Raw genomic sequence first — 26,464 nt, forward strand, 5'->3', positions numbered from 1 at the left:
CCATTTTTGTGTCCCATGACCAAAAGGCTAGATTTAATATAAGCAAAAAAGAAAAATGCGCTTTTTAGCCATGTAGTTTGAGAGATCTCTTCAGATTTGCTGTGCTCAGAGAACATTTGGAGGACCAACACAAATGTATTTCAGATGTTAAACAGATTCAGCTCAAATAAGTGGGTGACAAAAGTTATGAAGGTGTCTCATATTAACAGGATGTTGAATGTGGACGAGCTCGCAAGTCAGGAAGGTTATTACAAGTCCGAGATGAATGTAATGTAGGCTCGTCTCTGGAGCATCTGAGCATTATTGTATTTCTTTTTCTCATTAACTACAACATGAATTATGGTGAAGCTGGTAAAAGCATACATGGGGTGGTGGGGGGCACATGTGTATCAGCATTCCAACAATCAAAGATGTAAAGAAACACAAAGGATAAAAAAAATTACTGGTTGGATAAAATGATTCCAGACTTGTTTCAAATAGTCAGAACCCAGAACCACCTCTACTAAACTTGGAGAGAAAATGGTTCTGTTAAAGAACCATGAATACTCAAGGAAACCTTTGCATGATTGAAGGGTTCTTTGCATCATATAAGGATTCTTCAGGTGATCTAGAATGTGCTGTAGATGACTCCATATAGAAGCTTTTTGAAAGGGGTTCTATATAGAGCCCAGAAGGGTTCTCCATCAATCTGTAGAACACTTCCACGATGCAAATTCCCCTTTAATCATGCAAAGGGTTCTTTGAGTGTTCATGGTTCTATATAAAACCATTTCCTCTGCTAAAGAACCCTTGATGATTCTGAGGACTCCAAAAAAAAAACAGTCACGTGACCGGTACGTGTTGTTACTAGGCAACCCGCATAGCAACAGTCCTCTGTTTGGGATGTAGCTTCGCTGCTGGACAAACTGTTAACCTGGAGCCGTTTAACGTTAGATGTACAGATTATTAAGCCGTGTATTTAAAACTGTGCGATTAATATTCTCTAATGAAGCGGATTATGGCGTCTCCTGCGTGTTGATGTGCGTGTGGTAACCTAGCAAAAAAGTCCTGTTCAGCGTGTAAGTTAGCTTAGCTGTTAGCCCGTGGCTGCTGAAACTGCTGCTTGATAAATGTGCAGTAAGTGTCGTCTAGAAAACGGTTAAGGTCTAATATTTGGTCTAACATTTAGTTTTATTGAAACTGAATACTTTTACCGGACAGTTGTGTTTGCCAAGCAGGTTTTCAGTTTGGTGACGCTGACCCTGCTAGTTTAGACTAGCGGTGGGCGATATGACAAAATTATCACGATACTTCAAAACGGTTTCACGGTACATGATATGACACGATATATCTGTATCTCTTCTGACATGGGGAAGGTCAAAGTAGTGCCATATTTAAAAAGAATACTAATAAAAGTTATTTGCAGTTATGCAGCCATCACCATAATTAAATTGTTTTATGTAACATTTCACTAAATCTAATTAAACAGGAATAAACATGCTTTTTTGTAATCAATCAAGTACTTGGTAAGTGGTTTAAATGTTAGTGATGAAATCCAGTGTGCTCAGAAAAGCATACCGTGAAGCAGTTTATATCACAGTAATGATTGTCATATTGCTCACCCCTACACACTTAAAAATGATTGTTCTTCAAGGGTACTTTAGTAAAGAAAAAGGTTCTGTATGGAGCCTGAACACTCACATAACTCTTTCCATAATTAAAGGGTTCCTCAGATTGATGGAGAAGCTTCTGTAGATGGTTCTATATAGCACCAAATAGGGTTCTTCTATTGGTACCATGTCAGGCTTGTCGCAATAGAAGAACCTATGTGCTATGTAGAACCATCTACAGCACATTCTCCATCAATCTGAAGAACCTTTTCATGATGCAAAGAAGTCTTTTAATCATGCAAAGGGTTATTTGAGTGTTCATGGTTCTATTTAGAACCATTTTCTTTACTAAAAACACCATCTTTTTTAAGTGGTTTGTAATCACAGTGTTTCCACTGTTCTGTTGGAGGTGAATGAACTATGGAAGAGGACCAGCTGAAGCACCAGTTTCCCCCATCGTGCCTCTTCTTGGAAAGAACTTTGGCTCTCATCAAGCCAGACGCTGTCGATAAGGCAGAGGAAATTGAGGACATCGTTCTACAGTCTGGCTTTACCATTTTGCAGGTAGCTGACCAAACCAACAAATTGAAGTGCCCATATCCTTTAATACTTCTCACCCCGCCTTCCCCACTTGTGAATTATATCAGTCACAATTCATTTCCTCTCTTTATATCTTAGAATTAAACAGGTTATTTTTGTTACAGTGCCTTTAAGACTGATATATGTGAACGATCTCTGTTCTGATAGGTAACCCTGTATAGCGTCTCACTCTGAAAGCAGTCTAAAAGTATCAACACCCATTCTAATTGGATTGTTGATACAAACGTTCAGTTGCACCCACACAGCTTGTATATAATCCAGTACCTTTGGAATGAGTTGGAGTGATCTAGAAATAATCATCTAACATCAGTTCATGGCCTCACTAATGCTCTTGTGGCTGAATGTGATCCAATCCTCACAGCAATGTTCCAACATCAGTGTAAAACATTCACTATAAGAATAGAGGCTGTTATCACAGCACCCATGATTTAGGAAGAAATGCTAGATGAACGGGTGTCTGCAAACATTTGGACATATGCTGTAACACACTGCAACATATGGTCCAACTGAAATGTTTTTCTTGATAAACTGTCAAACCTGTCTTGTTAATTACAAAAGGTACAATCTTGTTTTCAATTGTTTCAGACAATTGCAACGTGGTGCAGGTAAGCATGTCAAAACAGGCTACAGTTATCCAACTGATTTATACTGAAAGTTCATTTTTAAGAGGTTGATTGGAACAGTGTCTAAGATCCAGTTGAGGAAAAGTAACAGTAGTTTCAATGTTGCGGACTCTTTCAGACCCTAATTGCAATGCCAGTGCTCACCCTCCATTCTCTGTCAAATGTATCTTTAGCCCATGGGAATTCAACTGATTTTTTAAAATCACTTTCTGTATAAGTCAGTCATTAAGGTGTAAAAGAGGTCATCGGAGTGTTAAGATGTGAAATGTGTCACTGTAGTGAAATTTACCAAGTCAGATTTGTCCACAGTGCTGGTGATAGGAACCTGACGTCTGAAGCATTCAGTGTATAGGAACACTACTTCACAGAAAGTTATTACATGAAATAGTAATGAGTATGTTGCCCAGTTCCCGAGACGTTTTACGATGTGCCGTAAACTTTTGTGCTAAAGCATACTTCTAAAATAAACGAATGGTGGAAAGGAACATGCAAGGTGCTGTGAGTCAAAACAGTCCTGAAAGGTCAGTGTTTTACCACCATGAAGATTATGTATAAAACTATGTGTAGGTTCACTGGCTGTTTTAGATTCTAAATAAAATGGCTATATTTGCGCTGTAGATATTATGACCCCTGGTTCCTATCACCACCACTGTAAAGAAATCGGAGATGATACATTTCTCTCTTCAGTGCACCAGGTCATATCAGAACACTCTGAATGACTGTTTACATCTCAACGATTGAGTTATGCAGAAATTTTGAAAATTTGGCAGAATTCCCCTTTAAATTATTTCATCCCTCATTTTTATTTGTCTCATATAAAAGAAACAGAAGGTTCAGCTAAGTCCAGAGCAGTGCAGTGACTTCTATGCTGAGCAGTATGGAAAACTGTTTTTTCCGAGTCTGACAGCCTTCATGAGTTCTGGTCCAGTCGTCGCCCTTGCTTTGGCCAGGCATCAGGCCATATCTACCTGGAAAGCCTTAATGGGACCAGCTAACAGTACCAAGGCCAAAGAGACGCATCCTGACAGGTAACTACATTTTTTTAAATTTAATTTAGTTTTTTACCTGTGGGTGAATTATTTTACTGTTTCTGTGTAATTATACATTTATATTTGTGTTCTTATGCAAGGGGTTATCGAAAAGCAGTATGCAAACATACTTTTTATTACTATTAACATAATTTTCCATATCCATTGAAATCATTTACCTGCTTTAAAAATGTGTCTGCTCTTTTGTATGTTTATGTGCTCAGGAGAGACAAATCTAACATTATAACATGATAGTAAACAAAACAGCTTAACCACAACAACATTCATGGTTAGAATACATAAAGTTACAAAAACTACAAGATATCCAGTTATGGTGGAGGCATATCCCCTAAGAATGAATGCATTTCACTTGTGAGCCACTAATGGAATGGAATAAACATTATTTCTTTGAATATTATCTTGCTTTACAAGACCCTGCATGTTCCTTTCTGTCATGAATGACCCTTTTTAGGCCAAAATCTTATTGCAAAATTGTGCATTGGGCAGCATATTTGTATCATATATCATTGCATGTAATAACTTTCTGTGAGGGAGCTTTTAGAGCAATCAAACTCTTCAGACGTCGGGTTCCTAGCACCACCACTGTGAGCAATTCTGACTTGGTAACTTTCTCTGGAACAGAATTTCACATTAAACCACTTTAAATTAACTTACAATTTTTTAACAATTTAAGTATGCAAATTGTTTTAAAAATCAGTCAAATTCTCCTTTAAAGTCATGTTTGATGCAAAAAATGGCCAGACTCATAAGCAGCCATGGCTTGCAGTTATTTCTGGCTCTGCAAATGTATTATTTTTCATCATTTTCATTTTTGCAGCTTACATACTACATCAAACTTTTTTGTTTTTAAAACCTGAGGAAAAATCAGTTTTTCGTGATATGGGCTCTTTAAACAAGTGACTGACAATTGAACAAGACCTGGCTTGAATACAAGTGATGAATCAAATTCTGGCAGCTTGGTCTTATAAAGTGCCGATGTACAGAGGTGGAAATGACCTCTTCCAAAAGGTCAGGCTCAGACTAGAATAAAATCAGTTCTCACACAACAACCCAAAGATTATTTTACAATAAATTACATACAACAAGTAGAACAATAGACCCAAGTCCATGGACAGCCATTAGTTAGCCAAGGGTCATAACAGATTCTAAAGCAGATTTGTAAGGCTGAAGCCAGGGCCCCCTCCCTGTCATCGTTCTCACCTCATTCGCATTAACCAGCCATCTTTACATTCACACAGACACTGACAGCCTGTAAACAACAGCTCAACAGCCTATTCAAATAACAGAGCAGAAAAGCACCCAGCCCATAGTTTCTCCTGCCCCTCTGAAGTGTTCACCACATCAAGCTTTACAGTTTCACCCAATACTTGTTCTGCACGGTCGCTGCTACTGGAATAGTACTCAAAAAGCCAAGAATTGCAAACCTTAATCTATTTGTCTACCTAAAATCCATCTCCCCTTGGTTTTATGCAGGGCCAACCGGTCTGTAGATGATTCTGTCAAAGTGTTTTCAAAATTTCCACATAACTAAATTGTTGAGATCAAGTTTCAAATTTATTTGTCATTTGCACAACATGTCAGGACATTTATGCATTGAAATGCTTGTGGTGAGGCTCAGGTAATCACGCTACAGAAAGAAAATAGGTAAAAGTAAAATATAAAAAACAAATTGAAATATTTAAAATACACAAAACTTTAGAAAATGTACACAAAACAGAAAATATATATAAAATATAGAGAAATATACACAAAATATAGAGAAAATATTCCCAAAATATAGAGAAATATACACAAAATATAGAGAAAAATACACAAAATATAGAGAAATATACACAAAATATAGAGAAGATGTACACAAATTATAGAGAAATATACACAAAATATAGAGAAAATATATACAAAATATAGAGAAATATGAAATATACACAAAATATAGAGAATATATATACAAAATATAGAGAAAATTAACACAATATGGAGAAATATACACAAAATATAGAAAAAAATACACAAAATATAGAGAAAATATATACAAAATATAGAGAAATATACACAAAATATAGAGAAAATGTACACAAAATATAGAGAAATATGCACACAATATATAGAGAAAATGTACACAAAATATAGAGAAATATGCACACAAAATATAGAGAAATATACACAAAATATAGAGACAATATACATTTTAAAGTGACTTAAGTGACTCAGTGTTATTGTTCTTTAAACTGACATAGTGTTATTGTCCATACAAGAGATGATATGATATAAATGAGATGTAACTAAAGTCATTCAGAGTGGTTAGATGTGAAATGGCACATTACAAAGAAACTTACCCAGATGTCTTTGGTGGTAATAGAGGCTGTGATGTCTACAACATGAATAAAGCTTGGATAATATTTTATTATCCCAAATTTATAGTGAACTTACACATGCCTTCCAAAGTTATATATCTAATGTGAGCTGTGACAGTGGTAAATTAGACTACCATGAATGAATAGACTCAAAATATATTTTAGCCCAAAACTTTATCTCAAAGCTTTTGTAAAACAGTGTCTAAGACATCAGGCAGTGTATCAGCTCATGAAATTATATTAAAAGGTATTAAACAATTTGGACATTCAGTCCTTTCACTCATTCATTGCTTTATGTGCACAGAATGTTTTACAGAACTGTGGATTCCAACTTTACGATGGGCCTCCATTGTATTCTTAACTACCTGAACTCCCCAGCATCCTGCATCAGGAAAGAGTTTGTTGATTGTGAATCTGAATTTAATGCAATAATTCCATCATGGCCACAAACCAGTTGATTGTGCCAGACATTTGTTGGTAGATCACCACCAGGAAGCAGCTTAAAGGGGAATTCTACCCATTTATGGGAAAGATGTATCCAAAGTCATTGAGGGTGGTTTGTTTCAAAATTCTCCATTTTACAGATAATTAACATGTCAGATTTGTTCACAGTGGTGGTGATAGGAACCAGACATCTGAATTGTTTAATGCCTCTAAAAGTTGCCTCACAGCAAAATTTTACACAATATGGTTATGAATATGTGGCATAATATCTAAGACATTGGTTTGTGATCATTTTTAGATATGACTTAAAATATCTTCCTAAAATATCTTTTTTTTTTAGTTCATGGCAGGGTGGTATATATAGGTATATATATTCAGACTGCATTTGTTTACATCTCAAAGAATGAGCTGATGCAAAATATTTTAAAAATTGGTAAAATTCACCTTTAAGGGGCTGACAAAGCATAATTGAGCTCATTAAAGCTCTCTGCATTATCTTTTATTTTGTTATATAACTATTACTATTTTTCTTTCTTCTCTTCCATGTTATTATTAACATACTTATTACTGTATTTATCGACATGTGAGCAACTGACATATTACTTGGGATGGAAGATAAAAAGCTCAGAAAGGGCAAAAGGGCAGACTACAAGTTTTCAAGAAAAACAAAAAAAATCACACAAAAGTGATGCAATTTCAAACCATTAAAACCAATGTAATAGGTGACATTCTGTATTTTCCCTCAATTTTATCAGTCTTCAGACTGTCTTCAGTCAAAATAAAGTGACTACACAACGAGAAACAACCATATTTCAACATTCCGACTGTGTAACAATAAATCATTCATTCTGTATTTGATAATCCTCAGTTTAAGAGCAAAATATGGGACGTCTGAATTGAGGAACGCAGTGCATGGCAGTGAAACATTCTCAGCAGCTGAAAGAGAGCTCAAATTCATGTTTCCCAACTGTAAGTATAAAATGTACATGTAAAAATGTAAGCCTGTGTATCACAGTCAATTCATCTACTTGTATTCACAGTGTTATTTTTAACATATGCATGACAATTTTTTTTCCCAGCTGTGATTGAACCTATTCCAATGGGTGAGGCTGCGAAAGATTACCTGAGCAGGTTTATTACCCCAACACTACTCCTCGGCCTTACTGAGCTGTGCAGGACAAAACCAGCTGACCCCTTGGTAAGTATCCATAAATGTTACTCAGGATAATAATGATGAGCCATGTTTTTTTTTTCGTCACTTCTCTAATCTGTGTTCCTTTTGTGTAATTTATCTAGATATGGCTGGCTGACTGGCTGATGACAAATAACCCAAACAAACCCAAAGTAAATGTTCAGGATGCACCATGATCCAGAGATAAACTTGCATTACATTGGGAAAACTGACCTTATGAGTTTTCCAAGAGCAATCCAACCATTTTTGCATTGAACGCTGACAAAATAGCTTGAAGTAAAAAAATAAAATAAAAATAAAGTGTTTTTTTGAGAAATCAGTTGCCTCTGGAATTTTATTTGTGTTCATGCCTTTGGTGAATCTGCACTGCATTCTGACTGTTTTAAATGACAGAAGTGTCAACCAGACGTTTTGGTGGGCTGAGGGCCAAAAAGACAAGGCATTATGCTATGTTTTTTATACTTAAATGATATAATTACAAAGGTAAAATGAATTTTAAAAGAAAAATAAGGAATTAATAAGTGATACATAGAATATATAGAATATATATAGAATACACTCTCCAACCCACTGTGCCAAGTAGTTTCCGAGTTATTTACTTCATGAATTCATTTAAATATCTTTATTTCCTGCACTTTTGACCCTGAAACACACAGCGACACCCCAGCCATGTGCTGCCCTTCCTAAAAGAAAACACGGCGCCACACGACCTCAAATTACGATTTTTACGTGTTATTGTTCATCATTCATATATGATACACTTAGCTGAGCGCAATAAATGTTATAGATAAATATGATTTCATCATAATTAATAAATAGCAAGTCTAAACTTCCTGCTTGTAATTTCAGAAGTACCGCGTTTAGGAGGTGTTGCCGGTGACGTAGCGGCACCCTTGTCTCATTGGCCGTCGCCGTGATGAGCAGCTAATACCGGCCAATTAAACGCTTCCACCACGCGGTCTTTGGCCCAGTAATATAAAACAGACCGCAGGTGGCGCAGTGAGGACGATCTCACAGAGGGACTCCATTATAAGCTAACGCACGTAACGTTAGTTTCGGAACGGGACTACGCTTTTAAGGTACTGTATTTATCGCCAAATAATGACCGATGTAGTTTTACAGTGTCAGTAGGAAGCATTCTGTCGATAAACTTGGTTTAGCGTCCTTAAACAGCGCCGCTGTGTTCGAGGTTTGGGCTTACATAAGAGAAAGCGAACGGCATGGCAGCGGCAGCTTCTTGTTCGCATTTTTCCGTTCCACCTTAAGCAGCGCTGCAGTTAATGCCGCACCAGTTAAGGTGGAACTAGAAAATTCGAAAAAGAAGCAGGTCGATAGAAAGCTGCAGATTTAAAGATTTTTTCCTGTTGTGTAAAGGCGTTTTAATATCAGAAATGAGCTGGGTTGTATTCTCTGGCAGGAGCTCTCGCGTTATCGGGCCTTGCGGTTTTCTCCGTAGCTGGCTAACCTAGTTAGCTTCTTGTGCTAAAGCTCAAACAAAATGGTGGCAGCCATTTCCTTACATAACGCTGCTTCGACACATTTCCGACTGAATAAAATCGATAGATTTTTGTTTTTGTTGCTTTCTCACTGCTGTTATTTTGCTACAGAGTCGTCATGTCTGATGCCGAGCAGCAGTTTATGGAGACCTCAGAGAATGGGCATGAAGGAGAAGACCTGAACGGAGCCGAGGGCTACGACGAGGCCCAGTCCGGCCTGGACAAAGACGGAGATCAAAATGGAGCCAACGAGGGAAGCCAGATTGAAGCGAGTAAAGGCGAGGAAGATGCTGGGTACGTGAAAAAAGCACTAAAAACCTCGGATGAATTGGCTGAGGTGCCCTTTGTCCTCCTCGTCTTTGTTGGCGCCATGTGCCGGCTGAAGGGGGATGGGCGTTTTGGAAACGAGGCCTCTCCCCGTTTAGCGGTGGTCGATAATGGTCAAATGTAACGTTAATAACTTGATATTTTTCCTTAATATATCGCGGAGTGACGATATAAGAATTTGAATGCAGTGAGGAGCTTAAGCCCCTGCTGCTGTGTACACACTCAAAGACGACTGTTCAGGGGGTCTTCAGTAAAGGCAATGGCTCTATTTAGAGTCGATATTAGTTAGTGTGGTATGTGGTTATATGTAGCTATATGGTTCCAAATAGCACCTAAAAGGGTTCTTCTATTGTAACAAGCTGGACGTTGTGACAGTAGAAGAGCCTTTTTAATGCCATATAGATCTATTATGAAGAACCACTTTACCATGGGAAGAACTTCTTAATCGCTCAAACGATTGTTTATAAATCCCATGAATTTAAATGGAGCCATTGCATTTACTGAAGAACCATAAGTGTCTAAGTTTGTGGAGCATCTCCCCATCTAGTAATGGGTGATATTTGATAAAATTGTAATCACAGTATCTTTCCTTTAGTACCTTTTTGCATTGATGAGGATAAACTGATGCTTCTTGATTTCTGCTTCTCTATACTAAATGATTGTCTTAACCTACAGACCTTGCATAATTTATTGCCTGCTCTTTTTTGCCTTCCTTTTATTAACTAATCCTAAGAAAACCACATACATTGGAGAAAGTCTAAAGAAATGAAAAAAAAAAATAATAATTACAACATGGCACTATTTTGTGGGCATTATATTATGGGTATAGTTATCTATACACGATCACTAAAACTGTAAGGAACCGTTGCAGTGTTCTGGTTCAGGATCTTGCACCACACGTTCGGCGTTTAGAGTCTAATGTATTTGCAAACAAAGCGTCCGTTGTTAAATGTATGTCACAGGCTACAATGCCCCCTTTACTGTTATCTTATTTTGAAGTGCGCATACTTTATTCCTCTAGGAAAATGTTTGTTGGGGGCCTCAGCTGGGATACTAGTAAAAAGGATCTCAAAGATTACTTCTCTAAATTTGGTGAGGTGACAGACTGCACCATTAAAATGGACCCAAACACTGGACGGTCAAGAGGATTTGGGTTCATTCTGTTCAAAGATTCAACAAGTGTAGACAAAGTAAGTTCTGGCCAACTGTTAACGCACTCCACTCCTCTTTGGTTCATGCTGATGCTCGTCACTAAACTTCATATTTCTCTTCCTGCTGTAGGTATTGGCTCAGAAGGAGCACAGGCTTGATGGGAGACAGATTGACCCAAAGAAAGCCATGGCGATGAAGAAGGAGCCGGTCAAGAAGATATTTGTTGGTGGTCTGAATCCTGAAACATCAGAAGAGAAGATTCGCGAGTATTTTGGAGCCTTTGGAGAGGTATGATCTGGAACTGGCATGGTGTAATGGGCTAGCTTGCTAATTTGTGGAAAATGATGGTTTTACTTCTTCCTGATGATCTTTTCCGCCCTACATTGTTGCAGATTGAGACTATTGAGCTTCCAATGGATCCAAAGACAAACAAAAGGCGAGGGTTTGTCTTCATCAGCTTTAAGGAGGAAGAAACGGTCAAAAAGATCCTTGAGAAGAAATACCATAATGTCAGTGGAACCAAGGACTCAAATGGAAAAGAGAGCCTTGTAAGTGTCTTCTGAAGTTTGTGTTTTCTGTTAAATGGCTTTTAATGACTGGCACTCTGACAATGACTGGGTTTCTGGATAAATCTTATCGATTTGACTTATGATGTTGCCAAACAGTCTATATAGTGGCTCTTTGTTAATAGCCTATAACAATAAAAACTGCATAGTGGAACGTTTACACTGCAGTGGATATACAGCTCGGTGGGCTCAAAGCACACCAAAACGACCAGTTTCACGTATTTAGGTATTGTGTTATTTAATGTATGTAACTTACTTTATTGGATACTCCTGAGTTTGTTAGTGAGTTTGTGATGCCAGTATCACACCTAAGAGAGTGCACAAGTTAGTGATCTTATCTTTTCTGTCCTCTTAGTGTGAGATCAAGATTGCCCAGCCTAAGGAGGTGTATCAGCAGCAGCAGTATGGCGGTCGTTTTGGAGGCAGAGGCAGGGGACGTGGCGGTAAGTGTTCAGAAACAGACCAGTGCTACTGCTGCAAACTAGCCTTTCTTTGTTGTGTAGATCAGTGTGTCTGTTCAAGAGGGAACCCTTTTGACAGTACTCCGGGTTAAGTTTGGCCAACATGGTATGAGCTTCTGATTGTCAGAACATGGCCTGAAAGATTCATTTGTACTCTCTCCATACTGCAATGCCTGTAACCCAAATTCCAAGCTGGTGTTGATTAGCTTTTGTTGTATGAACACTCCTGTGTGCTGTTTATATAATGTTCACATATGTTTAAGTGTATGAGAGGAACAGTTATTTTAACCCTTTTATCAGTTTGTTAATAAAGCTAAGGTCTTAACCTAGCTGAAGCCTAATCGCCGGTTCTAACACTTGCAGGCCAGGGACCTAACTGGAACCAGGGCCACAACAACTACTGGAATCAAGGCTATGGAAACCAAGGCTATGGCTATGGTGGGCAACAAGGCTATGGTGGATACGGAGGCTATGGAAACTACGACTATTCGTCAGGCTATTATGGCTATGGCGGTGGCTATGATTACAGTAAGAGCTTTTCTCCAAATTAAGTTCTGTATTTTTGGGTTTGTAAAAACAAGGTTTATTAAATTGTTTTCTATGCTCTTCTCTCCACCCCAGACCAGGGCAACACAAGCTATGGGAAAACTCCAAGACGTGGTGGCCATCAGGGCTACAAACCATACTGATCATGTGTAGTGCAGGTATGCACTGTAACTTCTTTTTCCCTGTTTATGGCCCTAGAACCTGAACATGTTTTGAAAGCATTAGTTGGAATTGATTTCCGTTCATTTGGTCAGTGCTGAGGGGGAATTACATTTAATTGGGGTGGGAAGGTGTAGCCTGGGAACTGAAGAGAGAAACGCAATAGTAAACACAAAAAATTTAAAGTGGTGATGTAATGAATCTAGACATGCCTATTTACCATACTGTTTCTGTTGGAATAAATTACTAATTGGCAAGTAAAACATCTTGCTGTTTCTCTTTTTGAAGGTCGCAAGACTTCCAAACCAGTGAACTGGTCCCGGTGAACACAGGGGTTCAGTCTTTTACTTTTGGATGTTGGCAGAATCTGGCCTTCTGCTCCATTTTGTACAGACAACAAAATAAGGAACTGGGGGAAGCAAATGTCACTTTTCACGTTTTATTTTATACCTTTTTCGTTTTGTCCATTTTTACATTTCCAGAGACGGAAGTGTTATTTTTTACTGTACTTTTTGGTACCTTTTTGAATCTAATGTATTGTATGGTTGTATTTTACATCTTGGCTGTATTTACCACACCTAGCCTCAGAGCTCTCAAACCTTTTTCATAATAAATGATTTTGTTTAATTTTTTGGTGTTTCTGTACCTAGTTATTTTTTCCATTTCCTCCTGTGCTTTGTGTTGCAAAGTTGCATGGCTCAAAGTTTGAGGTGAGCTGAAAAGGGATTATGAAAGATTGTGTGTGTAATTTGCAGACAGCAAGTTCAAGTGACCATTTTTTTTTTTTCTCTTTTTTTGGTTTTGTTTTTCCCTCATTTTCTTCCCACCTCTGCTACATTTCTGTTTTGCTTTTAAGGAGATTTCTTCCCGTCTTATTGGTTAATTTAAAAAGTGGCTTTAATAGTAGTAAAACTATACCTCAAAGCATACACCTGTAACTGTAAGAGGATCCTTCCTCATTCACTGGAATCTCATTCCTCCAGTGTCTTGGACAAAATTTGGTGGAAATAAACTTGGTTTTTAAGATATCTATTGTACGTCTAATGCTTTTTAAACCATGCTAACTATCACTTTAGCTCCTGCATTTGTTGAACACTGACCAAGCCTGGTAACTGCATGGTACTGCATGTTCTCCATTGACACTAGTCATGCTGAAGTTGCGTGGTAATTAATTGCCTGAATGATGAAGCATGCAAAACATTGTAGGATGCGTTGGAGTAATTTGGGACACTTGTTCTTGCTTTCAGATTCTTTAGTTTTTTCCCCACACAAACCCTTATTGCATTCGATGCACACATTTATGCATAATTAGGAACTTTCATTTATCTTGACCGGCACAAAGATGTTTCTTGTATGTATTTTTAACAATGGTGTGATATTGTGAGATGAAGCAGCCATCTAATATTCTGCCTCTGGTGATTTTCTAAATGCAGATATTGTTATTTAAATGTTTCTTTTGAGGATCAAGATTAAAGGGAATTTCACTGATTAGTGGTATAATTTAAGTCCAGTTAATCCTTCGGTGTGGTTTTAACTGAGGAACCTGTGGAGTCATGTATTGGTGCTGATAAGAAACAGATCTCTGTGTTTAATGTATCTGGAGTTTTTTAGGTATTGTGCAAGTTAAAAATGTTTATTGAAGTCTGAGCCATTTTACAGTAGTTTTAAAATGTAAAAAGTCTATTTTTACAGTCCATTCATTGTGGAGGTACATGTTGGTCTTTGTAAAGCAAAATAGTCCCCAAAGAAATGTTAATTTTCAGATTTTTCTCTTTTATCATCAGATTTACAAATACAGCTCCGATGTGTAGGGTCACTTTGTTTTGGGTAGTAAATAAAATTAATATATTTGCATTGTATATATTACAAAATTTGGAATTGCCTTTTACTTTGCAATATGCAATCAAAAATCTTTATTGGGCCCCTAAAATACTAACACAACTGTAAACTGATGGCTCACACTCTTAAAAATGAGGGTTCTTCAAGGGTTCATATGTAAAGGAAATGGTTTGCATGATCAAAGGGTGTGGTCTGTGTCGTGAATGTACTGTAGATATAGAGGGTTCTATTGTTACCATGTCAGGCTTGTCCTAATAGAGGAACTCTTCATTCTTCATCAATCACCATCAAAAGAGCCATTTAACCATGCCACAAACTAATCAAGCAAAGGGTTCTCTGAGTGTTCTTGGATCTATATAAAAGTATAAAGAACCCCTGAAGAACCAACCATTTTGTCATTTTTTACCACCATTTAAACATCAGTTAGCTTTAAACAACACTGAACAGACAGTCCTCTTTTTTTTCTTCATCTTATTTATAATGGAGCTCATTCATGCTAAGTGTTTTCACGTGGATCCCTCACAACCTGTGACACGATTTAATCAGAATTTACTCCAAAATCTTCAAAGATCAAAATCATTCCATTCAAACAATATATCACAATGTATGTATGTTGCACTGCAAAGGGAATCTATGTAACATTACATGGCCAGTATCGCTTTTGTCAGAAGAACACATCGTATCTTCATTTTTATCGTTTTTTTTCAGTTTTTGATATAGTTTGAAAATACATGCTTCACTTTACATTTTTTGTGAATTTCATGATGATTGGACCAGAAGAAACAACCCAGAATGTCTGGTTCCATTGACTTGCATTAAAAGTAGCATAGGTTTTTTTTCCTTCTCCTGTAATGTTACCATTTTGGAGATATGTATAGTTACAGTGACCATAAATAGGAAGTCGAATGTTAACATATAAAGTTAAATGCTAGTGTGTGGAGCGGTTCACTTGTTTGAGACATAACAAGCAAATTATACTGTCAAATTTTGATGAATTAAAAGTTGTTTTGTTGTGTGAGTAGGGAGGGCATTCATTTTATAGCACTAGGACTCAACATCCTAATTACCACTAAGTGATGTTCAGTTACCTCACTGAAAGACAGAAGGCCCAGTGATTTACTACCATTAAAGTCATCATCTAGCTTCTTCTTAAAATCATAGATCATGTTTATACTGTTAATACGAAATTACATCAAAGTGTAGTAATGTGATCATGGAGCTCAGCAGAGACTCCTTAAAACCCCTCATCTCAGCTTCACACTAAACATGTACAATGTATGATGATCTAAACCCCCAAAGAAATCTAGATGTATCAGAGCTTCAGTGCTGTTTTAGGGAAATTACTCAAGAACAAACTTACCATAATGGTGAGCAAGTAGCATCTGCTGAAGCCTTCCATTGACTTTCTTTAACCGTACTGCAGTTCTAGAGTCCTATGCCCATTACACTGGGTTACACTTTATTTCCCCATTGGTTCCACAGTTGCAAGTGATTTCCACATGGAGGCCCTACACCACCTTTGTGAAGCTAACAACACACAGTTTCGCTCGAGACTGTCACCGAGGTCAAAACAGAGCTTTGTGGTATTAGGTCAGTGGGGCTGCTTATTTTAGTAACTGTCCTGTTTGTGTCTGTCTGTCACGGTCAGTGGGCTTCAGATTTCAGCCACTCTTCCTCCTTCCTGATACACTCTTTACTTATTTGAAGTATAATTTTGGACACAGCTTCTTATGACTTAATTTTCTTTCTGCATTTTGGCATCAAAATAGTGCAGACATTAGTTAGATCTTGAGGTCAGAATGTCTTCCAAACTACAACCAGATGTCACCTACATTACCACAAGTTGTTTGGGAGGGCTGTCAGAGGACCGCCTCTGTGGTCAAGGACCAACAAACTGAACCACCTACACAGTCTGCCAGACATTACTGGATCATTCTATGGTCAAATGAGACCAAAATAGAGATTTTTGGCAACAAACGCCAGAGGTGAGTTGGACGTGGACACAAGCATGCAGAAAAGTACCTTCTCCCTCTGTGAAGTATGGTGTTGGATCTGTGCTGTTGTTGGGTGTCAGCCAGGAAACTTCAACTGGGCCAGTGTTGGATGTTTATTCAAAGATAAACCTCAGAATCAACACAAAATGCTTGACTGACCATATAATCAAGGTTTTTCCATGCCAGGACCCCGACCTAAACCCCACAGGGAATCTCTGGGATGAGCTGAAGAGGAGAGTCTACAAACAAGTACCTCAGAATCATGAGGATCTGGAGAGATTCTGTTTGGAGGAATAGTCTCAGATTCTCCTGCGTTCTCCAGTTTCATGTTTTTGTTCTTTTTAATCAACATACTTCAATTAAAGATTAGATTACAATTAACATTTTGAATAAAAGATAGAACATAAGCAAACCGGGGTGCCATTATTTGTGGAGGGTACTGTATCATGTGTTCAAATGGACCGTTTTTAGCTCATGTTGCTGCTGTTGAGACACCGTTTAATGAAAGTTAATGTAACGGGATGTTTTCCAAATACTTTTTTTCTGCTTCTTCTGATTTGCATTCATCATCAGTAATAATACCATGTTCACCATGAACGCTGAATGTTTGAACCGTAGCCAGAATACCCATCCATCCATCCATCCATCCATCAATCAATCATCCTCCGCTTCTCTAGGGTTCGGGTCACGGGGGCAGCATCCTGAGCAATGAGGCCCAGACCTCCCTTTCCCCAGCCACTTCCACTAGCTCCCTGGGAGGGATTCCGAGGCGCTCCCAGGCCAGCTGGGCGATATAGTCACGCCAGCGTGTCCTGGGTCTTCCCCGGGGTCTCCTCCCTGGTGGACTTGCCTGTGACACCTCCCAAGGGAGGCAAGATGCCCGAACCACCTCAACTGGCTCCTCTCAACGTGGAGAAGCAGCGGCTCTACTTTGAGTCCCTCCCGGATGACCGAACTTCTCACCCTATCTCTAAGGGAGAGTCCAGACACCCTGCGGAGGAAACTCATTTCGGCCGCTTGTATCTCGTTTTTTCGGTCATTACCCAAAGCTCATGACCATAGGTGAGGGTGGGAACATAGATCGACCAGTAAATCGAGAGCCTTTCGAGGGACTTGTGTACCCTGCCTGGATCAGGGTTACCGGGGCCCCACCCTGGAGCCAGGCCTGGTGGAGGGGCTCGCCAGCGAGCGTCTGGTGGCCAGGCATTCACTCGTGCCCAGCCGGGCCCAGCCCGAAGGAGCTACATGAGTCCCCCCCTCCCATCGACCCACCACCGATGGAAGGGGCAGTAGTAGGGGTTCGGTGCATTGTGGATCGGGCAGCGTCCGAAGGCATGGGCCTTGGTGTTCTGATCCTCGGTAGCCAGAATACATCATACAGAAATGAAAGAGATTAATTCGCACTGACTTTAATACATCATAAAAATGTGCCTTGCAAAAGAAACAGGTGGGTGGCAACACAATCAATACAAAAGATGTACATTTTTGATGTGATGTGGCTGTTTTTGCCATTTGGTGTTCCCGTTAAGTTGCCCACCCTTTGTTTCCACTTACTTCTTCTTCTTCTTCTTCTTTCGGCTGCTCCCTTTAGGGGTCGCCACAGTGGATCATCTGCCTCCATCTTGCCCTATCCACTGCCTCCTCTACTTTCACACCAACCATCTCCATGTCAACCTTAACTACATCCATAAACCTTCTCTGAGGTCTACCTCTTCTCCTTCTACCCGGCAGCTCCATCTCCAACACTCTTTGCCCAATATATCCACTATTCCTCCTCAACACATGTCCACTTGTGTACAAAAACAAATAAGCACCACAGTGCCTTTACCACACCCTCTCTTCTGCTTGTGCAAGAGGCCAAACACTATTCGCATATTCACACATTTTGTTCAACAAATTCAACCAACCACCTTTATTTGTGTCACAGTTTAATCAAAAGTAAGAAAAACTTGGCTAAAAATCTGGACACATCCAGAGATTCAGAGGAAACAACAGCGGAACACAGTGGCGTACGTGTGTTTATAAAAAGTGTATTCTAGCACACAGTTTAAAATACAAATTCAATTTGGTACATCGCTGCAGACATTCAGTTGGCACACATCTGCTGTATAACAGGTTTTTATGAGGGGCAGCTTGAAAAAGAGACTATTTCAATACATTTGCCCTTCCTTCCCTCCCTCCCCATAAAGTAATAATACATTTCCCTTTTAAAAAATACAAAGTACCATATGTACAATAGGAAACGTTTAGGGGATGCATCCACAGACACCCACAGTCTCTTTTTTCCTTCAGTTTAACGGATCACTGCTCACAAAATACCTGTAAATGAAAAACACCCTCTGTGTTCACTTCTCCTTGGTTTTTAAAGCAAAAAACCTGCAAAGGAACCTACTGAACACAGTGAGTGCTGGTTATGGGGAAACGTAGCAGCGTCCCAGCAGAAAAGTGTTACTCCACAGGAGGCAGATTAGAGGCTCAAATGTCCATCTCAAACTGGCTTTCTTCAGCTGTGAATAGAAATAAACACAGTCACATTAAACTTATTAACTACTATGAATTATTCAATAACTACTATGAATCCAGTCTGAAAGCTCTGCAGTTATACGCCTGAGGACGACACTGTTTTGAAATAAATATTAGGCCTGAAACCTATTTTGGTGCATGTCTTGCATTTTGTCCATTCCAATTTGTTCATGAACAAAGTGTACCAGGAAAAGGCCTACAAGTCTAATGATGCTACATTTTTGGTTTAAATTTATTTCAATGCCTCTTAAAGTTCCCCAACAGAAAGTAATTAGATAGAATGGTTATGAATATGCTTACTTGATGACTAAGACTCTGATTTACAGTAGTTCTAAAACAGGACTGGGGAAAATCCATTCAGGGCATTATATGGCAAAATGGTCCCCAAAGAAATGTATTTTTTCAAGTTTACTCCTGTTTTACATAGCATTACATATAAGATTTTAGAAGACACATGCAGGTTCACTCATGATTTTGGACAGTAAATAAAATGGCCATATTTGCGTTTATATATCACTATATTATCGACTGACCCTTGGTTCCCATCACCACCACAGTAAATCATTTTGAAATCATTCATTTTCTTTACAATGAACCACCAGACATCAAACTACTCTGAATGGCTTTGTGTTCATCTCAACTATTTCATTTTGAAGTAAGCTTGAAAGTTCAGAGATAAAAGATTTGTTCAAAAGATTTTATGCTCTTTGAGGAAGATTTTTATACAGGTCCTGTAACTAGGAGGACCCCCTCTGCATCTGGGTTTGCCATTAACAGAAGCCCCTTGAGTGACTTTGTAGTCCGCCAAAAATAGAAAGATTGACCCACATACAGCTCGTCAAAGTCCAGCTGAGCTGAGAGCAGGACTTCTTTGGTGCTACTTTTGCAACAGATGGTGGGATTGCACCATTTGTTGATAAGATTGCTACTGTTGGTGATGTTAACTACTGTAGTAATGACATAACATGGGTTTGTCTTGTGATTTTGTTAGACTGGTCAGATAACTGAAAGCGCACTGTGAAGGCACATTCTCTGTCATTAATGTATTAGGAGTCAAGCTGCAGATTGTTTGCCCCTGTACTAGTCTTCTGAATTTCATAACAGATTTACTTTACCTGCCAGATCCTTGTCCCCCTCCAACTCCTCGTTAAGCTCCTGCACTTTGGCCAGAGGATGATGAGCAGGAACAGTCACCCCTGGAATCTGGGGCAGGCAGCAGGGTGGGGTACGTGCAATTGGAGAATTCCTACAGTCCAGCAAGAACTTTCTGTCATAAATGATCCGAGTGCCTATAAAGAGAAGAGTGTGTTAAGGCAGTGTAATATGACATTTAGGGGCAGTCGTGGGCTGGAGGTTAGGGAACCAGCCCTGTGACCGGAAGGTTGCTGGTTCATTCCCCTTTGCTGACAGTCCATGACTGACGTGACCTTGAGCAAGGCACCCAACCCCCAGTTGCACCATGGATAGGGCACCATGGATAGGGCTGCCCACTGCCCCCTAGTGTGTGTTCACTAGTGTGCATGTATGTGGGTGTCTCACTGCACGGATGGGTTAAATGCGGAGGTCTAATTTCACAGTGTGCAAACACAGTGACAAATGGTTGTAAATTCTAATTCTAACGTTGTGTTACTTCTGTCTGGGGGGGGGGGGATTTATCTTTATGATAAATTCGGTACTTCTGAAATACCGAATTTATCATAAAGATATTTAGATCAATTACGGAAAGCCTGTACACAAAAACCAACACATCCTATAAAATACATAGGAATAATTAGCTGACTGAATGCCAGCCCGTTATATTATTGTCCTAGTTCATTTTTACCACAATTTCCCCTCTTATTTATAAGTAGTTTATTTTTGTAAAGACGGAATTAAAAAAAATAAATAAAAAAAAATAAAAAAAAAATAAAATCACTGCACTTGTATTTTTGTTTATGAGAACTGGGTCGCAAAGCTCAGAAAAACTAAATAATGTGACACATATTGTCAGGAAAAAAGCCTTTGGTGTAGGTGGTGTTGTATTTTGGCCACTTTGCCCACTTTTACAGCGCCTGAGGTGAGAAAGGTAGAAAAAGGAAATCCTAGAAAATAATAAGTGTTGACCTAAATTAGATTCATGTTGGAAAACTTGAGCTTATGGTTAACATCTCTGCGAGCATATGGTATATATATATATATATATATATATATATATATATATATATATATATATATATATATATATATATATATATATATATATATATATATATATATATATATATATATATCTTTTTATTTTGCCAAATTGATGCCAAGTGTTCACAGTTCAGAACTCTTACTGATATTCCAACGTCCTTCAAGAGTCATCACTTATAAAACCATATTAGTAACTTCATATGAACATGGAATTAAACATGGCTGTTCAACACGAAAGACCTCTCAATGGGAACAAAGCCTAAAAGCTTTCACGTAACCCCACACTGGGCTTTTTGTCTTGGGGTTTAAAGCGGAATTACACTAGAATTTCAAAAATGTCTGTATAATTAATCTCTTAAAGTGTAAACAAAGTCATTTTGAATGGGTTGATGTGAAACGCTCCTTTCTAGAGAAACCTATAGAACTGTTCACAATAGCAGTGAAACATCCAAATAGATTAAAAGCCTCTAAAAACCACCTTACAAAAAGCTATACCACATATTTTTAAATGAAAGTATAGCCTTGTTCCTGAAACATTGTTTTATAAATCATTTTTTTTAAAGTTTTATCCTAAAAGTGAGAAACAGTTGGAAATTAGCCAAATTGGCTAGACTGGCACATTAACAGAAACGACGATTTATGTGCATCGTCCCTGTAAATCTAAATCAAATAATTTCAATTAAACATGCAGTGCCATTTAAGGCCAAACTTTCCCCACAGAAAACTTTTTCTAGTAAGATCAACCATTCCTTTACTATTATCAACCTTACACACAAAAACTCCAAAGACACGTTTAGGTTCTAATCATTTCGGACAGTGAATAAAATGGCAGTATCTGAGTCACAGATTGCATCAGCACCACTTAAAGACAACCCAAGCAAGTTTTTCAGCAATGCATTACTTCAAAAAGTGTCAGAATTCCCCTTTAAGAAAGACACACTGTGCTGGAGGAGGGGAGCCTGTGAGGCTAGACTTGGCACCCCTGATGGAGTTCTAGGAAATCCAAGCACATGTGCAGACTGGAAGCAGGGAGCCATTTTGAGGCAAGCTAAACCGCATGGAGAGGAGACAAGGCCAGAGCATGTTCACAACGTATAAACAAACACCACACACAGCAGGCTGTGTATGTTCTAGTTAGTTCATTTTAGCCCCCTCTCAAGGGGCCCGAGCTAAAATGCAGTGGAGGGGCATTTAACAAACAGCTTCAAAGAGTGGCAGGCAGCACTGTGGTTGGCTGAAGTTTGACCTGTTTGAGGGGTGGTGCTGCTGTTTAGAGCCATACTGTACTTATAGGCTGTATCACAGGGAGAAAAACATGTTATGCAACCTCATCTATTTTTTGTGCAATATGTCCTGGACAAAGGGGGGTTGGGTGGCAGAGAGCACTCCCAACTAAAGCTCACCAGGATGAGGAATGTAGGGTGAATTCAGTTGAAATATAATCACACATGACATTACATTTCCATTGACATATGTGCCAAAATGAAAAGGAAAACCTCTGCTGCACTTTTTCACATCAAATTACAAATTACACAAGGATTTGCAATGCTAAATGTTTCAGAATTGAATATAATCCACCCTGAAATGAAAACACACTGCTACACTAATACACAAAGGTTTGAATCCCTGTAAAAGTACATTTACATTTTCTAAGTGAAAATAAGTTTAAACATCCTCTATAGTGACTGAACTTAAATTTGCAGGAAAAAGCCTTGATTAAGTACACAATTTATATTTATTTAACAGACTGGACAGGGGTGTCCTGGACCTTTGTATACCGCTGTAAATTACTTTCTACTCATTAACCTATATGCCTCATTAGGAAGCACTCACCGAAGGGCCATACGATGGACAGCAATGCAGCTTTGCATTGATTACATCTCAATGTATAAAATTATGACACAAATTCAGCATTTCAGTTTTTAAATCCGAATACTCCTGCATTATTTTTGATTAATGACATCAAGCAATGTGAAGTAGTAGTTGTTTTGCTTTTCAATTAGGCACATGCACGTCACATGGAAAAGTAATGTCGTGCATGCTAGGTATTTAATTTTGAACTCCTCTCCATTAATATTAAAAGCTATTCTTAAAGCTGCAAAGCAATTAGAGGAAAAAATCTTAACATAAAAATAGGGTTCTAGCACTTGGAGTGCTTGGACCCCTAAACCCCCCGGGCGTAACACAGTTTGGGGATAATCTGAAGACACTACCTACATACCGCAGTTAAATGTCTAAGCTGGAGGAACACATTATTTACATTTTGGCAACATAAACTCTGATTAAACAATTAAATGCCTCTAAGCCCTTTCTCTGTTATATGTAAACTCTTCCACAGGGAGGCATCCAAGATCCATTTCCACACGTTCTTGGCTGGGACAAGGCGTTCTCAGTTATCCTAGAAATGCAACAGCTGTGGACAGAGGGAGGGTCACTTTAGAGTAAAATCCCTCCTACTTGCTCCCTGCTCTGCTGGTTTAAACAGTCTTTTAAAGACAAAGAGAAAGAAGAAGAAGAAGAAGAAGAAAAACAGGGTGGAAGGCTCATCAGATAAAGTCAAGTGGTCAACTGTTTGTTTTTAGCAGATTAGATAGCCTAGCTGCAATAGGCCTTAACAGCACAGGGCTGCTGTGGCTCTGTGAAATAAACACACAGGGTCAACAGATACCACCATTCTGTTATGTTACACAATCACCTACGCTGATGAACTGCCCTGTAATAAACCAAAAGAATACGCACAACATTCAAGACCTTATCTCGCATATTATTTTTTGTGCATCCATATTTTCTACCAAGTTCAATTAACTTTCTTCCACTTCAACAAAAATAGCAGAGCTGCTGCTGCCAAGATTACACTGGTTTTACTGATGGCCAACATTTATTTGGTTCTAGGCACTTCAAGAAGAGTTGGGCATCTTTTTCCATTTGGAAGATATTCACTACAACCATGAACAAAGCCCTCATGGACTGATCCAAAGTTCCATGCAGAAGACTGAGAACCCCACAAGTGTCATGAAAATAAAAGCGAGTTCAGCAAGTTCAACTGCCCGCCAGTGCCATACCTGACCCCACTCACTTTAACACCTTTTTATACAAGAGACGTACTGAGCCCCTAAGGTGACTCTGTGCTTATTTTTTAATAAAGCATGGCCAAAAAGTAATATATTGAGTCTACAAATGACTGTACTAAGGCCACAATTTACTTTATTGAGGCCACAAATTATTGTACTGTGGTCATAAATCTATGTAATGAAGCCACAAATTACTTCAATGTGACCACGAATTACTATACTGTGTCCAGACATTAATATATTGAGGCCACACATATACTGAAGCCATAAGTTATGAAAAACTTAACGTCTGGCCTCAATATGTAATGTTATTAAGATAAGAGAGCTTTAACCTAGCCTTCACTAACTAATCCAACAACTGATAAAAGGGGATCATCAACCCATATACACACCATGTTAAAAAAGCTTCACTCATTCTTTTTCCCAACTTCTTCCCTCTTAAAAAGAAACTCACCTCCTGGTGTGGTGGAGAACAGAGTCCCCCCGGGGGTCTGGCTGTAGCAGTCTGGAAGTTGAGACCAGTCCTTGAGCTGCATAACACGAGTTGGGATGGGGCAGCTCTTGGTCTTCTCTGTTTTGGTGGACATTATAGATTTTTTTTTAGTAAAACGCAACAGAACGTGGCTTTAAAGCTTTCAAACCGAATCGTGTTTATTTCTTTTGTTCGTTCCTTCCCCTTTTGTAACTTGAACAAGCTAGTTAAAGCTTCTTAAACGTGTATTGCTGCACACAAAAGTTAGCAACGAGCAACTCGAGCACTATATTTTAAACTGCGATTTGTTTCACACCCGTTTTTGTACAAGACCCGCCCTCTACGGGGCTACGATTGGCTAAAAGTGTGCGGTTCTTGTGCTGTGATTGGCTAGTCTTGTCCTTACTTACAGGTCTGCTTCTATATATGAACCACTAGCCAATCCAGCTCACGACACGGACGTGACTTACCAATCACAGCGCAGGGAGGTGGGACTGTCGGAAAACGGGCGGGGTAAAAGTAATGCGAGGAGAACAGGCGCTACGTGACTCGTATCATGTGACTGACGGGCTGCGAAAACAGTGCAGAGTTGCCAGATACGCAGTAAATCAAATCCGCATGTAGTGCACGTGTGTCTGAAGTGTAAGCACTATATAAAGACAATAAAGCCCAGATGCGTATTCTGGGTTTGGTGGAGCACGTGATAACGAAGGTTATCCCAACCTTGTGGCTAAAGGGATAAAATCTGCCATTTAGCCTTTGATCAACTTAAAGGCCAATACATACTGTAACAACGTACATTTAACCCATACGGAAATCTGATATATGTATTGAAAGACAGGATATATATATATTAGCACATATTGATTTTCTTTAGATTTTTATTTATATGCTACTCACTTTTTTCCACTTACATTTGTCACATATGGACATTTATGTGACATATACGCCAATTTATCTGAATCTGGCCACGCATAGTTAAGTGATATATCAACAATGCATGCATACATACATGTGTAACATGTATTTCGTTTATGTATTTCATTTTGATTGTTTGTCTTGGTTGCAAAAAATATTTGATGATTGCATTAGACATATATGTATGATCCATATATTATGTATGTATGTACACAGCATACACTGGTCAGGCATAGCATTATGAGCACCTCCTTGTTTCTATGCTCATTGTCCACTTTATCAGCTCCATTTACTATATAGGTGCACTTTGTAGATCTACAATTACAGACTGTAGTCCATCTGTTTCTCTGCATACTTTGTTAGTCCCCTTTTACCCTGTTCTTCAGCGTTCAGGACCCCCATGGACCCCCACAGAGCAGGTACTATTTGAGTGGTGGATCATTCTCAGCACTGCAGTAACACTGACGTGGTGGTGGTGTGTTAGTGTGTGGTGTGCTGGTGTGAGTGGAGCAGAAACAGCAGTAGCAACCAGGAACATGCATGTAATTTGGGGCAAATGGCGTTTGAGTGTTTGACTTTCAAACAGCTTACAAATAAGTCAAACGAGCAGCTCTGATACTTTAAGGCCACGCTTAGACTAGAAGAATGTATCCAGGAATGAAGCTGTCTGAATTAGACTCCAGCAATTCCCTATTTATCCCCCTAAATATGTAGTTACACATCAAATAAACAGAAGTATTATTATTAGAATATAGGAAAAATGTACACAGTTGTATCTAATACATGTAAGTGGTAATACCCAACACTGTTCACCAGTTGGCACATATATCACATTTGTGTTTTTCTTCTGCTTATGTATATGTATCATTATTTTTTTTTTAAATAAAAAAAAAAAAAATATATATATATAT

At 38.7% G+C, this 26,464-nt stretch overlaps 3 protein-coding genes across 4 annotated transcripts; 2 read left to right on the forward strand and 1 right to left on the reverse strand.

Annotated features, from left to right (window-relative positions):
- Positions 1-840: 840 nt before the first annotated feature.
- Positions 841-8,167, forward strand: nme5 (NME/NM23 family member 5). Of its 2 annotated transcripts, none has more exons than XM_017691945.2 (6): positions 841-1,116; positions 1,996-2,153; positions 3,635-3,840; positions 7,528-7,628; positions 7,739-7,857; positions 7,956-8,167. In XM_017691945.2, the coding sequence occupies exons 2-6, from the start codon at positions 2,010-2,012 to the stop codon at positions 8,025-8,027; spliced, it is 642 nt and encodes a 213-aa protein (XP_017547434.1). In that variant the 5' UTR covers positions 841-1,116; positions 1,996-2,009; the 3' UTR covers positions 8,028-8,167. The 2 variants fall into 2 exon arrangements, with proteins under 2 accessions (XP_017547434.1, XP_017547433.1); XM_017691944.2 differs by having other exon boundaries at positions 842-1,116; positions 1,999-2,153.
- Positions 8,168-8,830: 663 nt separating this feature from the next.
- hnrnpaba (heterogeneous nuclear ribonucleoprotein A/Ba) lies at positions 8,831-13,586 on the forward strand. Its single transcript, XM_017691990.1, has 9 exons — positions 8,831-8,930; positions 9,459-9,641; positions 10,696-10,864; positions 10,956-11,114; positions 11,219-11,374; positions 11,748-11,835; positions 12,217-12,381; positions 12,475-12,557; positions 12,847-13,586. Exons 2-8 carry the CDS (start codon positions 9,466-9,468, stop codon positions 12,540-12,542), a joined length of 981 nt encoding a protein of 326 aa, XP_017547479.1. The 5' UTR covers positions 8,831-8,930; positions 9,459-9,465; the 3' UTR covers positions 12,543-12,557; positions 12,847-13,586.
- Positions 13,587-18,288: 4,702 nt separating this feature from the next.
- On the reverse strand, positions 18,289-24,929 carry eif4ebp3l (eukaryotic translation initiation factor 4E binding protein 3, like). Its single transcript, XM_017691991.2, has 3 exons — positions 24,618-24,929; positions 20,030-20,203; positions 18,289-18,898 (listed from the first exon to the last, which is right to left on the reverse strand). Exons 1-3 carry the CDS (start codon positions 24,748-24,750, stop codon positions 18,867-18,869), a joined length of 339 nt encoding a protein of 112 aa, XP_017547480.1. The 5' UTR covers positions 24,751-24,929; the 3' UTR covers positions 18,289-18,866.
- Between the last annotated feature and the right edge of the window lie 1,535 nt (positions 24,930-26,464).

This window comes from Pygocentrus nattereri, chromosome 8 (genome assembly GCF_015220715.1).
Source record: "Pygocentrus nattereri isolate fPygNat1 chromosome 8, fPygNat1.pri, whole genome shotgun sequence".
In the NCBI taxonomy this organism is placed as follows: domain Eukaryota; kingdom Metazoa; phylum Chordata; class Actinopteri; order Characiformes; family Serrasalmidae; genus Pygocentrus; species Pygocentrus nattereri.